Source organism: Globicephala melas, chromosome 20 (genome assembly GCF_963455315.2).
Source record: "Globicephala melas chromosome 20, mGloMel1.2, whole genome shotgun sequence".
NCBI lineage: Eukaryota > Metazoa > Chordata > Mammalia > Artiodactyla > Delphinidae > Globicephala > Globicephala melas.
The window spans coordinates 46,109,521-46,125,212 of NC_083333.1; the positions used below are offsets into that span (position 1 = coordinate 46,109,521).

Consider the following 15,692-nt stretch of genomic DNA (forward strand, 5'->3'; position numbering starts at 1 on the left):
ATCAGGTGAAGATGTGGAGCAACTGGAACACTCATAGACTGCCAGTGGGGAAGCAAACTGGCACAGGCACTTTAGAAAACGGTCTAGCAGTTTCTTAAAAAGTCAAATATGCAGTTAGCATATGATGAAGCAATCCCACCCTTAGGGATTTTACCCCAAAGAAATGAAAACATATGCTCGCACAAAACATATGTTCAGACACACATGTGACTGTTTTCAGAGGCTTTGTTCATAATAGCCAAAAAACTAGAAAAAACTCAAATGTTCATCGAACGATGAATGCATAAACAAACTGTGTATCCACTCAACTAGAATACTGCTCAGCAATAAAAAGGAATGAACTACTGACAGGTGCAACAAAACAGATGACTCTCCAAAGAGACTGGTTAACTGAAAGAAGTCAAAAACAAAAAGCTACCTACCACATGATTTCATTTATAAAATATTCTGGAAAAGGCAACATTATACGGACAAAAATCAGATCGGTGGTTGCCAGGGGCTGGTAGAGAGAGGAGGATGGATTGACTACAGAGGGACATGAGCAGTCTTTTGGGAGTGCAGACGTTTTCTTTACCTCAGATGTGGTGGCGGCTACAGAACTATACGTTTGTCAAAACACATCACACTGTATATTTAAAAATAGTGCATTTTGTTAAATGAAAATTATACATAAATAAACCTGACTTAAGAAAATAATAAAACAAACCTAAAAAAACAACTGAGTGAAAATAAATGTAAGAAAAATCGACTTACAGTTTTTCCAATTCAAGGGTCATCATGAGGATGCTTTCAATTGTTGTAAGTGACACTTGTGTTGTTCCCATGTCTCTGAAGGAGAAGCCCAAACATGCATGATAGAAAACCCAAAGACAAAAGTTCTAAACTTAAAAAGATACTTAACATGTGATTACTTCAATGCTGGCTTCTTACTTGCCATGGATGATAATCCAAAACAGCTCTTATTGAAGAAATTTAAATTTGCATCATCAAATTAATGACCTTGGTGCTGAACAGTACAATCATTTTCTATTATCCTAACTTCTCATTTTCAATTGCATCTACCTCTTTTGATCACTCTTTAAAAAAAATAATGTACCCCTTATTCCTTTTTTCTTTCTGGGATAAATAATATTCCTGTATACATCTACATGTTCCATATCTATATGTGTTCTTCAACACTGTTTTCATACTCTGGGGGCTGTCTTATCCATATATATTTTTTCTTAATCCTTTTCTTTGCCAATAACTCTTATTTTCAATAACCCAGTTAAAATCTAAATTATGACTTTTTAGCCAAAGTACTCAATCTTTGACGAAAGAAAGAAGGAGCAGAAATTATCTCATGAGCCATGAAACTGTTACAATACTTACAAATACTTTAATGCTGGCAATTTAAAAAGATGAGAATCTTCAACTGTTGTCAAAGGATTACGATTGAGAATTCTGAAAAATGGAATGGAATTAAAATTATCTGCATTTTCAATTACTTCCATGAAAGCTTATATTCATTTTTTTGGGTATGGAACTTGAAGGTTAAAAAAAAAATCATTTTCTGCCTTTACCTATAAATCACCCTTAGAATCTGTAAAACACTCTTTCACTGGGAACTACCCAGGTCTCTAGATGATAAAGTGGAGAAGAGAAACAAGCAAACAAACAATAAAATAGAAAAAAAGTGGCTAGCAAAGAAAACATATGCCAAAGGACTCTTCAGGTTAAAAACCCTCGAAGTGACTATGCTGGTAGGAAGCGCTTGCTCTGTAAAAAAGTACTATTTCTAGTGTCTTCCATAATTCAAGGTGTTTTTCTTTCATCTCTACCAATTTTTTAAAATTTCATGATTTAAACTACCCAGCTAAAGACAAAAATAGGGCTAATTCCTTGGTTCTGGAGCCAAAGAAGAAGAGATAAATCCAAGAGGAACTGGTGAAAGCCATACTCCCATCACATAGTCCCGTGTGTATTCTTGTATCATAGCCTTTGTTACTGTGTATGCAATCAGCTGTTTACTTGTCACTCTCCTAGATTGTCAGCAACTTGAGAGCAGAGGCCACACTTTATTGTCATTATTATTCTTCTGACTGACATAGTGCCTAATATTTACTAGGTATTTAATAAATGTTTGCTGAATAAATAAATAACATTTTGTTTATATATCAATAAAATAAACAAATTAATTTTGGGGAACAAAATTTTATTCCAAAATCCTGGAATAGATTTTCTTCTTAGTTTTTTTCTTTCTTTCTTTTTTTTTTTTCTTAGTTCTTTAAAACAAATAAGGGGGGAAAAAAAACCAAAAGAAACAGGAAGAAAGAAAAGAATATCTGACTTTAGGTTAACTCTACTCAAGAATTATTAGCGTATTTTTGCAGAATATTATAAAGATAATTATCAAAACTAGTATCTTTTGGGTTGCCAGGCATCTGTGATCAGCATTTAACATTTAATCCTCACAGTAACCTTATGTGATATATATATTACACCATTGTACAAATGAGGAAACTGAGGCACAGAGAAGTTACATAACTTGTCGTAAGTCATCAAGCTAGTAAGAAGCCGAGCTAGAATTTGAACTTAGTTCTGACTCTAAAGGCTGTGTTTAACCTGAATGAAAAGAAAAGGGGGGGGGTGTTAAAACATCTGTTACTTTAACCTTAATTTGCAGAGCACTAAATATAGAAATACCTTTTCAAACTTCATCTACCCATCTGGGAAAGCCTCTATGAGAATTATATGTTCTCTTTTTATTTATTTATTTATTTCTCTTTTTATTTATTTTTTCCTTAATCATCTCTCACGATAAATATTTAATTAGCATATGGACATTGAGACTTTATAGATTTTTTTTTAAATTGCAGGAAACTCAGTAAAAATGTTGGAGGAAGGACATCTGAAAATTCATCCCTCCATAGAAGCAAAAATAACAACAACAACAAAACTGGCAAAAATGGTCAGAATCAACTTCTGAACTCTGGAAATTTAACCAACATGCTGGCAGCCAATTGGGGAGCAATTTATTCAAGGAAAACAAATTAATTTCTGTAAGAAAAATGAGATCTGTGTTGCTTTAACTTGTCCTTGAACTTTGCTCTCCATGCCAGTGGTAGCCTTGAGAAACAGCCCACATCCCTGGTACCAGAAGGAGCAGCATGGACTGGGAGGTCCTTCAAAGCCTCATTCCCAAAGAACTGTCATTGTTTTACATGTCTGGTGGTCCCCTGGGAGACCTCACTTGAAAGGCTTGCCTTTGACCTGACTGAGAGCTGTCTAGTGAGAAAAGCCTCTCCTCAGGTAGCATTTCTGGAAAACATTTTCAAGCAAACATTTTAACATGGCGGTTGCATGAGGCAATGGATAAGAGTTGGGGGCAAAAAACAGCCCAACCGAAAAGCTTAAAAAGAAAAGCTGAGGAATGAGATGTCCACAGAGACTTTGAAATGTTCCAACGTATTCCTGGGAAACTGGAAGACCACAAGACATATTCCTGGGAATCTAGGAAAATAACTGTTAGCATTAATAAATGAGTTCAGCAAGGTTGTAGGATATAAGATCAATATTATTTCTACACACCAGCAGTGAGTAATCCAAAAATGAAATTAAGAAAACAATTCCACGTGTAACAGCATCAAAACAAATATAACACTTACGGAAAAATTTACCCGAGTGCAAGATTCACACTGAAAAGTACAAAACTGTTGAAAGAAATTGAAGAAGATCTAAATAAATATAAAGATATGCTGGATTCATGGACTGGAAGATAATCTTTTTAAAATTTCACTACTTCCCAAATCGACCTATGGTTCCATTGCAATTCCTATCAAAATCCCAGCTGACTTCTTTCCAGAAATTGCCAAGCTAATTCTAAAATTCATATAGCAATTTAAGGAAACAGAATAAACCAAAACAATGTTGGTAAAGTACACAGTAGGAGGACTCACACATCCTGGTTTCAAAACTCAGTTCAAAGCTACTGCAATCACAGTGTGGTACTGGAATAAGAACAGACATATAAATCAATGGAACAGAAGTGACAGTATAGAAATAAACCCTCCTATTTACGGTCTATTGATTTTCAGCAAGGGTGCCAAAACAATTCAATGTGGAAAGAACAGTCTTTTCAAATGATGCTGGGACAGCTGTACATCCACACACAAAATAATGAAGCTGGACTCCTACACTTCACACAGTACATGAAAATTAACTCCAAATGGATCAAATATCCAAATGTAAGAGCTAAGGCTATAAAACTCTTAGAAGAAAACACAGGAGTAAATCTTTATGACCTTGCATTAGACAACAGTTTCTTAGATATGACACCAGAAGCACAAACAACCAAAGGAATAATAGATGAATTGGATTTTATAAAAATTAAAAAGTTTGTGCTTCCAAGGACACTATCAAGAAAGTGAGAAAACATATAGAATGGGAGAAAATACTACAGGTGGGAAGAATAAGATGCAGTTGGGAGAAGAAAAGTATAGTAGTTGCTAGGTGTGACAATTTCAAAATTTTGAAGTATTACAAATAAAACAGACACCATGAATCACCCCAAAGGGCAGACCCAAGTTATTTTTGTTTTTAGCGTTTATGCCTTTGTAAATCTGCGAAGCAGTCAGGATTCTAGTACATAGCAAAAAGCGATGACAGCACCCTGAAGTGTGTAAGCTTTTGTGTGTACATAGCTATCTAAAGGAAACCAATGCTAGCTGAATGGCGGAGCATTAGGGCGGCTCTGTGACCGCAGCTCAATTTGCCTTCATAGTGTGGCCTCACCTCCCTCACTGATATTCTCAACAATGGGGTAAATAATTCAATAGGGATAATAAGGCTTTGATTTTCCTCTTATTCTCTCGTAGTGCTTCTGTTCTTGGTACAATATTGATGTACCACAGACAAGCCAGCATGTGAATGTGCTCTGACTGGTTAAGTTACATAGACTTTTTACATTGTAGAGTTCTTCAGTTCCTAAAATCATGAAGCTTGCATTGTTAGAACCAATGAAGTGACTAAAAGAATTTTTAAAAATAAGCCATCAGGGCTTCCCTGGTGGCGCAGTGGTTGGGAGTCCGCCTGCCGATGCAGGGGACGCGGGTTCGCGCCCCGGTCCGGGAGGATCCCACATGCCGCGGAGCGGCTGGGCCCGTGAGCCATGGCCGCTGAGCCTGCGCGTCAGGAGCCTGTGCTCCGCAACGGGAGAGGCCCGCGTACCGCAAAAAAAAAAAAAAAAAAAAAAAATAAGCCATCAGTCTGCACCTGCATAGGTCAATGAAGGAGAAACACTTTAAAGTCAGAAAAAAAGAGTATACTTAACATTTAGGATTATCAACCACTACTGGTTTTCCATAATATATTTCATTCCTGATTTTATCTGAAAGAGATATGATTACTACCACCATTCAAAGAGTGGTACTTTATTAATGAATAAGCTCTTGGCTCATCTTTGAGGTAGATTTCGGATTTAAAATAGACTACCACACTGCTAACTACTTCACCTTATGCTTGTCAATAACATCGAGGCTTCATTCGAGAAACCTACTGTCTTATAATTACCTGAAACCCAGTGATGAATCAAGGTTTTGTGGGACCTGAACCTCATCTACTTTGGGAAATCATATCTAATAAAAACATGCGAAGTTATGAATACAAAAATCGCTAGGACCCCTCTGAAGACCTTGCAAGGGAGCTATGCAAGTGAGGAGCCCTGAAACCTAAGCTTCATTGAATTCATAAATCCACCTCAGCTGGGGCCCTTTTCCAAACTTATTTAATGCAGGCAACTTATAAACACCCCAGTAATATGTCATTATAGGGTAGTAAAATGACTTAACTCGAGGGTGGCATCTTCCCTTGGTGGCTTGCCTTTGGAAAGAGATGCAATAAAGTTTATATCTCACCATGGCAAATGTTTCCTGAAGCAAATTAGCTTTTTCTATTAGAAAGACTTAGCCCAAAACAAAGACTTACTATACTGTGACAATCTTTTGAGAGTAACTGTGAACGAGTTTTAGGAGTACAGTACTCATTTATTTCCAACACCAGATAGTTCTGATTCTTTCACTACCTTTTTCTGTCATTTAAGAGGAACACAAATTCAAAAGGAACAAGTTGGTGCCTCTTCCATTACAAATTTTTTCTAACTTACCACCCATTTTCTGCTTCATCACTCCCCTCCCTCACCTTGTTACCCTGCTGCATAGATGCTAGAAGACCACAAGAGCCATATATGGCTCTCATATATGTTTTCCCATCAACATCCATCTTTCTCCTTCCAGTATGAAACCTTCTTGGGGACAAAGTCCCTGCCCTATGCATCTTTGTATCCCCAGCAGTTAGTACAGTGCTGACACACAGTGGGCATGGCACTCAGTGAATGTTTTTGAATGAATTCATTAATTTTTAAACAGTGATTGATTGATTGATTGATTTCCACAATGTATTTTCCTGGGTTGCCTACATAACTATAGTGAAACTCAGATTCTTATAAGGAACTCTTGGTGTTATAGGATGTTTAGGAAAGGTGGTGAGTTTAAGACATTGTATTGACGCTACTAAAACCTCCTGGTAAAGGGGTGTCATGAGCCTGCTCTCCGTTGTGCTGGCAAAAGAAAACCTGACCCTGATGCTCTCTCCCCAAGGCAGGCATCAGCAAACTAACAAGGGAAAGGAAGGAGGCCGCTAAAGATAGGCATCTGCAGGAATTGCTAATGCAGCTCCAGACACAGCCTCAACACCTTCATTAACCCAAATGTGTGAACTGTGTGAAACTGGATTTCTGAACCACAAGACAGGGAAGACAGTCTTTTCCAAAGCCAGGTGTAGAAGAGCTCTTTACCTTGAGTCTAAAATCGCCTCCGGGCCACTGAACGTACCCACTATCATTTCCTGTGTCATGAGAAATCACAGCATTTTTGAGCTGAAAGGGTGTAAAACCCACACTTCTTATTGAAGAGTAGTCAGCAAAGAAAGTATATTGAATTAGGCTACAACAATGTATTTTCCTTATATTTTTCACACTACAGCTGAACACAACGTCTTTTTCCATACCACAAAGGTTCCTATTGGCAACAGATAATTCACTTCAGAGATATATGCTTTTTGAAAAATAATGTTCTGGGTGGCTGGAGAGAGCCCTGTGGTGTGTGTTCAGGAATTCTTTCTGCTTTACCATTTAAAAGAGCTAATAATGGTTGGGGAAGCACCCACACCTTTTGCTCCCTGAAGAACTGGGTGCTAAACTTAGTTCGTTGCAGCTCTGGGTTGCATACATTTTAAGCAGTTAGGAACTTTGCACATGAGCAGGAATCAAAGTCAAATTCAAAAGCGGAACTTCATGGACCACTCGCATAGTGGAGAGGCATCAGTGGGTTTCCATGACAACGCTAATCTGAGCGTTTTTGCTTGGTGCCTTTTATTGCCGTGACAAAGATCAGTGCTATGGAAAGCACAGCGTTTCATATATACGAGTTAAACAAGTCTCTTGGCCTCTTTGTACCTTAGTTTCCTCATTTGAAAAGAAAATAAATGGCTCTCAAGACATACTTTCCAGAATTCAAACTGGGTTTACACCCAGCTAACCAGTAACTTCATGGTGTTTTTACACACAGTTTTTTACATGTATTCATCTTCTATTTCACTTACAACGTGTGTAAAAAGCGCATTCCATGCCAGGCCTGAAACGTTCCAAAGCTCAGTTCTGTGAGTAAATTGCAACCAAGATTTCTACAAAAAAAGACACATGCAAAAGAAGAAGAAAAATATATATTCTTTCAGAACAGTTATCGTTTGGCAATAATTCTAATTTACATATGATGAAACATAACATCTCTACTCCCTCCATACACTAATGAAATCTCACTGTGGAAGATATTATGATTTATACTTTCATGATTATATATGTGGTGCATTAGATACAAAATAGTAAATGCTTATTAAATACTTGTGTTAAGTGATCTTTATTTCTCTAGAAAGGCAGCACTATTGATATTTTGGGCTGGATAATTCTTTGCTGTGGGAGGCTCTCCTGTACACTGTTGGATGTTTAGTAGCATCTGTGGCCTCTGTCCACTAGATGCCAGGAGCATATACAGTTCTGACAAGCAAAAATATCTCCAGACACTACCAAATGTCACCTGTGTGCAAAATCACCCTGGTTGAGAACCACTGCTCTACAATGATGCACTCTGATCTGTGTAATAACTCTCACACTAACATTTGCTAGAGACAAAAAGGATTTGCTACAAAATTTTAGTAGTAATTTTAATCATATTTCAAAATGAGTAACAAATTAATTTTATAAAAATTAAGCTTTATAAAAATTCCAAATATAATGAAGTTATAGTTGTAACTTACATAAACTGCAAAAAAGGTAGTGGTTCAAATGTACGTCTTTCGATAGACTGTATTTTATTGCAGGATAAATCTCTAGGAAAAGTAAAAGGAGAATATTGCCTCAATTAGCTGTTAGATATCTAATTAGTAGGAATAACTAGTAGAGGTTAGAATGATAATAATAAATAAGAAGCTTTGGTCTAAACTCCAAACCTTAGGAATTATTATTTGAACCTTCCAGAGCCCCTAACCCTGCCTTCACCTCTCTTAAGAGTCTCACCTTGAGGATCTTCATAAATTAAATATACAACTATAGATCTTGATAGATTTTGGAGGTAATCTTTCCTGAGAGCAGAAGCATTGATTAGATTCCACCTTTTGTGGTCTTAGCAAATTCTAGATTATGAGCTCAAAGTTTTTATCTCTATATATCATTATAATTTCTAATATTCAAAGGAATATTCTTATATTTACACACTTCCCAGTATAGTTCTGTTTTTCTAGGCCAATTCATTACCAGAAGAAATAAAAGATACCCTTTCACACAACTTGAAAGGAAGTTACTCCTCTCAATTAATATGTAACTTTAATTCAGTATTACACTTTCTATCATATTGACTTTTATTCGAAAATACCTAGTCTTGACTATAGCTGACTATGTTATTTCCATTGATTCCAGCTTAGTCTCTCATTTCACCTGGATGGGTATAACTGTCTTCTGACTGGTGTTTCCATCTCTTTGCTATCCGTTTCTAAGCCATCCTCCACGCGATCCCCAGATTAACTCTCCGGAAGTTGTTCTCAAATACCAGCATCACTTGTGAATTTATTGAAGATACAAATATTCAGCCCTACTGGGGACCTCTTGAATCAGTAACTATGGGGGTGGAGCTTGTGTTTTCACAAGCCCTCCCAGTGGTTGGTTCTCTTGCAGGCTCAAGCTTGTCCTAAAGCCCTGCTGTGGTAACATGGTAGCTGGGCATGTTATCCTTGGCTTGGCCTCCAAAGCCCTAGATGATCTGGCTCTCATCTCCTACTCTTCCCACTTGTACTCTACAGGTACTCAGAGTATTTTTCCTGTGTTCTGCCTTTCTCCCACTTTCCTTTTGCAAGCTTATTCTTCCCAAGATGTCTGTCATTGATACCCAATGGCCCTTCGAGGTCCCATTTAAACAGCATTGCTCTAGTAACATCTTCCCTGATGCAATTTGAAGTCTTCTTTCCCTCTTTTGTGCTCCAATACCAATTTATAGCTCTCATTGCCCATATTCATTTCTTTCTTTAAACATAGCTATTTTTGCAACCCATTTCCTCTGAGCATAAACTCCTTCAAAGTATGGACTAGATACTGCTTATGTGCATCGTCTATCATGTTTAAAGCCAACGCGTGGACATAAAGCAAACTCAAATATTTATAAAATCAAAATATAGCTGGGGAGTGGATAGAAGGAGGAAATGACTGTTTTAAAAGCAATGTGATTTTATTACTTCATGGTGCCTCCACAGCACTTTATCAGTATGGTTTGACCTTATATGTTTATTTTCCCTGTGAGATCATGAGTTGCTAAAAGGAAACCTGTCTTACCCGTCGTCGTGTTTACAACACTAGGCATAGTGCTTATTAGCATATGCTTTTCTCGCTTTTTTATTGATTGGCTTTTTTTTTTTTAAGAATGAGAATACTTATGCTAACGTGAAATAATCAGATTATAAAGTATTTCATAGTAGAAGTAATGAAGGGCCTAGTCCATTGAGCACTTACCTTATTTGTTTTTCTCCAAACTGTGTTTGTAAGGTTTGGAGCCCAGATGGCAGAGAAGAGATTAATATAAAGCTGACTGTCCCTTAAGGCTTGGAAGTTTTGATAATTAAAAGAACTATTTTTAGGGTCATGTGAGTCTCTTTATACCCACTTCCCTTGAGCCTTTTATATTTGCAAGAAGAACCTATTTGCTAAAGAGGATCATTAATTGGCTTAATAAGGATTAATGACATACACAGCTTTGGAGGCCATGGACAAAGGACGAAAACTGAGCTTTTATAGCGAAAAACACTGTTATCTCCTTAGCCCTAAATAAAAAGAAATACTAGGCAAGCATTTCCTCTTTGATAAAGAAGCTGGAGAGGGAATTCCCTGGCTGTCCAGGGGTTAGGAGTCGGCGCTTCCACTGCTGGGGACCTGGGTTCAATCCCTGGTCCGGGAACTAAGATCCCACAAGTCCTGTGGTGTGGCCCCAAAACCAAAACAAACAAACAAAAAACAAGAAAAAAAAAGGCTGGAGAGATTTTTGTTAGGGGCATTATTGATATGCTTATTTAGTGTAAACATTTCTAAATATACCATTTAACCATCATCTTAAACATTCTTAATATTGGCATCACAATTCCTGCATTGAAATCCTCAACAACAGCTTGTTCTTTTGGTAACTTAATGTGTTCTTAACAATACTGATTTTTTTTAAAGATTTTTTTTTTTTGATGTGGACCATTTTTAAGGTCTTTATTGAATTTGTTACAATATTGCTTCTTTTTTTTTATGTTTTGGTTTTGTGGCCATGAGGCATGTGGGATCTTAGCTCCCTGATCAGGGATCGAACCCGCACTCCCTGCATTGGAAGGCAAAGTCTTAACCACTGGACCACCAGGGAAGTCCCTTGACAATACTGTTTACATAATTCATCTGCATAAATATTTAATATTTAAATGTTAATTCAATTTAGATTAAATTATCAAAGTTATGAGTTAATGGCATTCATATTAATGTAAGGGGTCTATATTTTCTTGTCCTATAGGTGACAATTTGAGGTTAACTTTAATTCCTCTCATTTCACTAAACCAACTTTTTTAAACCTTTGCTGTAAAGGCCAGATAAGTAAATATTTTAGGCTTTGCAGGCCACATACAATGTGTGTCACTTATTTTTCTTCATTTCTTTTTTTTCTCATTTACAGCCCTTAAAAATCACTTTTAACTTATGGGCTGTATAAAAACGGACTGTGGGCCACATTTGATCCATAGGTCATAAACAAAATATAAATACAGATGGAGAGTATATGAACACTTATATAACAAGGTTCAAATGGGAGTCTATAATTGCTCAGACCTCATTACCTCTTTTCCTCTACAACTAAAGGGTATTTTTCTATCTATACCTTGCCTATATAATTAAAAACTTAAAAATGAATAGGAGATATTTAGGGCTAGTGATGGGCTGGGGCCCTACACAGACTTTACAGAGCTATAGAAGTTTATTGCTAGAAGAAATTGAAGAGATTATCTAACTTGAACCCCTTAATTACTTTATAGATAAGAACTCATAAATAAATATGATTAACTTACAAATATCGGAGGGATAGCAAGCCTTCAAATGAGTCCTTATGCAATTCAATCAAATCATTTTCACTGAGATTTCTGAAAAATGAAAAGGTTATTTCTGGATCAAAATGCAAAATAACTACAACTATATACTACATAGGACTAACTCCAATATGTGGAGGAAAGCTGGGTAATGGTGTCTCCTAAACAACCTAATTCTTATTTAATTTAGGGATGGTGATTTCTGCTCTGTTTCCATTTATACCTTCTTTTCACGTCCTCCTTTGTGTCCATCTCTCTCCACCACGCATGTGTGCATGCGCGCACACACACACACCACCCACTCTTCCCACTGAATCATATAGTTAATGTCTACTCTCTAGATCACGAAGTCTCTGTTAGAACCCAGCTCTGGGTGGCACCAACGTTGCAGAGCTGCCCTTCCCTCCTCTCTTTCCCCAAACCTTAATGGGAAGTCCCACACAGAACTGTATCAGGGCAAATGAAGCCATCTGAATTTTTCCCCCATTAAAATTTTTTTGAAAACTAATATGTGCATAAAATATACATAACTTCAATAATTCAGTTGAACAACTGTTCAGCTGTTTAATAATTACAAAAGAGATCGCCACGTAACACCATTCATATCAAGAAAGAATCCTGCCAGCATCCCAGAAGCCCCCCGTGTGCCCTTTTCCAATCACAGCCCTCTCTGTGACTTCCTAGAGGGAACCACTATCCTGACTTTAATAATAATTTCCTTGCTTTTTAAATGTAGTTTTGCCTTTTCTCTATCAGCCATAAACAACACAGTTTAGTCTTGCTTGTTCTTGAACTTTATATAAGTGGAATCATATTATATGTATTATTTGCCACATTGCTTCTTTCATTCAACATTATTTTGTAAAATTATTTTATGTTTGCCTGTAGTATGTAGTGTTGCATGTCCAACTCCATGAGGCTTCTGAGTATTTGAAAGTGGCTAATGTGACTAAGGAGTTGAATTTTTAATTTAATTAACTTTAATTATTCTAAAATTAAAAAAAACTGATACTCAATGTAATTATTGGAAAATGTTTATTTTAGCAACAATTTGCATATGTGATATTACTTTTTCGACTGTAAATTTTATGAAATATAAATACCGATCAAGTATTTGTAGTAAAATTTAGAAACCAAATTGTGATTTCAAAGAGTTAGTATGGGAAAGAAATGTAGATTCTCTCATTAACTTTTTTTTTTTTTTTAACATCTTTATTGGGGTATAATTGCTTTACAATGGTGTGTTAGTTTCTGCTTTATAACAAAGTGAATCAGTTATACATATACATATGTTCTCATATGTCTTCCCTCTTGCGTCTCCCTCCCTCCCACCCTCCCTATCCCACCCCTCCAGGCTGTCACAAAGCACCGAGACAATATCCCTGTGCCATGCGGCTGCTTCCCACTAGCTATCTACCTTACTACGTTTGTTAGTGTGTATATGTCCATGACTCTCTCTCTCATTAACTTTTATATTGAGACATGTAGATATGATATTACTTTGGATATTTTTAAGTACTTAGTATGAAAACAACGTAGAATATATTATTAATAATGTATAAAATGAGTACATGTTAAAATGATAATATTTTGGATATAAGCGTTAAGTAAAAGAAATTAACATATATTTCATCTGTTTCATTTTACTTTTATTTTTAAGTGGCTATCAGAAAACTTAAGATTACTTATGTGGCTTGCATTATGTTTCTGATGAAGTGTATGACTTCTAAGTATGATTATACCACACTGTATTCATTCAACTGTTGGTGTAGACTGAGATTTTTCTAGTTTTTATTTATTAAAAACAGTACTGCTTTGAACATTCTTGTATTTGTATCCTGATACATATTTGTCTGAGTTTGTCTAGGATGTATTAGGGATACAAAATTGTTTCCTAAGAAGTTGTGCTATTTCAAGCTGGCAGGTTGAAACATGTCAGGTCTCCACCCCTTCAACTTCCACCAAAATCGCTAAGAATGATACAAAAGATATAACATAAAATTCACAACCTTAGTTCAATGTGTGGGAGCAGCTGCACAAATGCCCCCCTACCAGAAATGTCCCGGAGCTACCTACAGGGTGATCAGTTGGAATAGTGTGGTAGGAGTAGCCTACAGCAGACATCAACCCCACATCTTCCCTCCTTGGTCCAGGCAGCAAAAGGTGTCTTCCTCTAGGCAGGAGCAATTGGTGTTATAAAGGGGACAAGGTCCCAGAACCCTGGAAGAAAGGTATGCACTCCCTGACTAGCCACCAGAAGGCACCTTCCACCTCTGTCTTATTCTCAGGGGAACCCATTGGGAGTAATAAGCCCCAACAGCTCATTTCACTTCTCCCCTAAAGCTGGGAAACAAACGCAGTAGAATCTCAACTACAAAGATGAATTACACTCAGGAATGACCAAACAATGTGAGAAAGCCAACTCCATTAAGGACAGAAAACAAAAACAAACATAAGAGCTTATAGCCAATGAATCAGAGTTCACAAAGCACAAGAGAACCTTAGGACAGCACAATTATTACCCTCAGACAGATGTAAGCAGATAGTGCATCCATTAATCAACTCAGGAATATATGAATGAAAAGTGTTAGCAATAATTAAAAAAGAACTCAGTATATGAGCAGCAGAAATGACAGTTAAAGAATAAATTAGGAAACTGAGAGATCCAGCCAATGACTTCTCAAGAATGCAGAATGAAGGGAGCAGGAAGGATTCACAGTCAGGCCTGACCCCTGGGTCTGCCCGAGGAATGTTAAGCACTTTGCTTCCCCTGGTCTCACAATAAAGGCTAGGAACATGCTGTGGGGAGGTGGAGGGGCGGGGGTTTGCACCAGTTTCTTATATCTGATAAGCAGGAAGGCACATAGCCTGTATCCCAAGAGTGGAGTGAGGGAGTGGTAGAGAGAGCCAGTACGGAAGAAACTCTATAAGATGTCAAAAGTAGGTTTCTCTTGCCTGGAAGAATTCCCTTCCTTGCAGGTGATATTAACAGTGGTACATCCTTCAGGAGCCTTGGGGATCTGAGCACAGGCTATGTTGCCTTGTGAAACTATCTCCACTGAATTCTGCATTTAAAACGTTCTGCTTTTCACTCACAGTGTCTCTTGGTCACATATTTATATTAATTCCATCTCATAGCTTAATTTCAGCTCTTAAATTAATTCTTTACTCATAGCTTATGAGAATTAAAATATTACGACCTGGAAACTCTGCAACTCAGTTATTAAGGTGGTTCATATTATAGAGAATATAGTCACACACATTTTTAAAAGATCACTAAAACAAAAACACAAAAGACTTCAATTCCCACAAAGAACTCTTGGAGACCTGAGCATGATTCAAAGACCCTGAGCTCAATTTGAAATTCACCATTTTAGGAGGAATCGCAGTGATTGTCAGAATATATGATAGGGGGAATGTTCAACAGATGGTGCTAAGATTGATTGTTTTCTCACCTCTAAATAGTGGTTTCATATTTCCATGGAAATGATTCAAAAAGAAAAAAACCAAATCAATATGTCCAACGACATGTATGGTAACCCTTTTCATACCATCAAAGGTAGGAAAAAACTCTACCTCCCCATATCGCGTAACAAAACTGTATGTATATACCATAAATGATATACAAACATCACAGGAAATGATGGTGTATGAAGAAAGGCTACACAAAAGTGGAGCTCATATATACTAATTATAATTTTGAACGTTGACAAGGATTCAGTAAGTACAGCAAAGAGATGGGGCTGGTCCTCAACTCTCTCTGGCACTGTCTTCTCTGATTGGCTGATGCCCATATCAGACTGGTTAGAGTTTGAATATCATGGTTGGACAGGGGCTAACCAAACAGTATGTATTTCAAATTAATTGGGTTTCTTTCTGTGAAGATGTTTGCATGACAGGACAGTAGAAATTTTAAAACTAACAATGGTAAATTCAGCCTGGAAGTAAAGTTTAGACTGAGAATGAGTCAGTCACCAAAAAATTACCCAAAAAGGGGCTTCAAATAA

At 37.0% G+C, this 15,692-nt stretch overlaps 1 protein-coding gene across 1 annotated transcript in view; it reads right to left on the reverse strand.

Moving 5' to 3' along the window:
• The window catches only part of LOC132594247 (leucine-rich repeat-containing protein 37A3-like), a 50,632-nt gene that overhangs the window by 25,797 nt on the left and 9,143 nt on the right, over window positions 1-15,692 (reverse strand). The window contains 5 exon segments of the mRNA XM_060290976.1: window positions 754-828; window positions 1,372-1,443; window positions 7,639-7,719; window positions 8,350-8,421; window positions 11,668-11,739. Of these exon segments, the coding sequence (XP_060146959.1) occupies window positions 754-828; window positions 1,372-1,443; window positions 7,639-7,719; window positions 8,350-8,421; window positions 11,668-11,739 (372 nt within the window).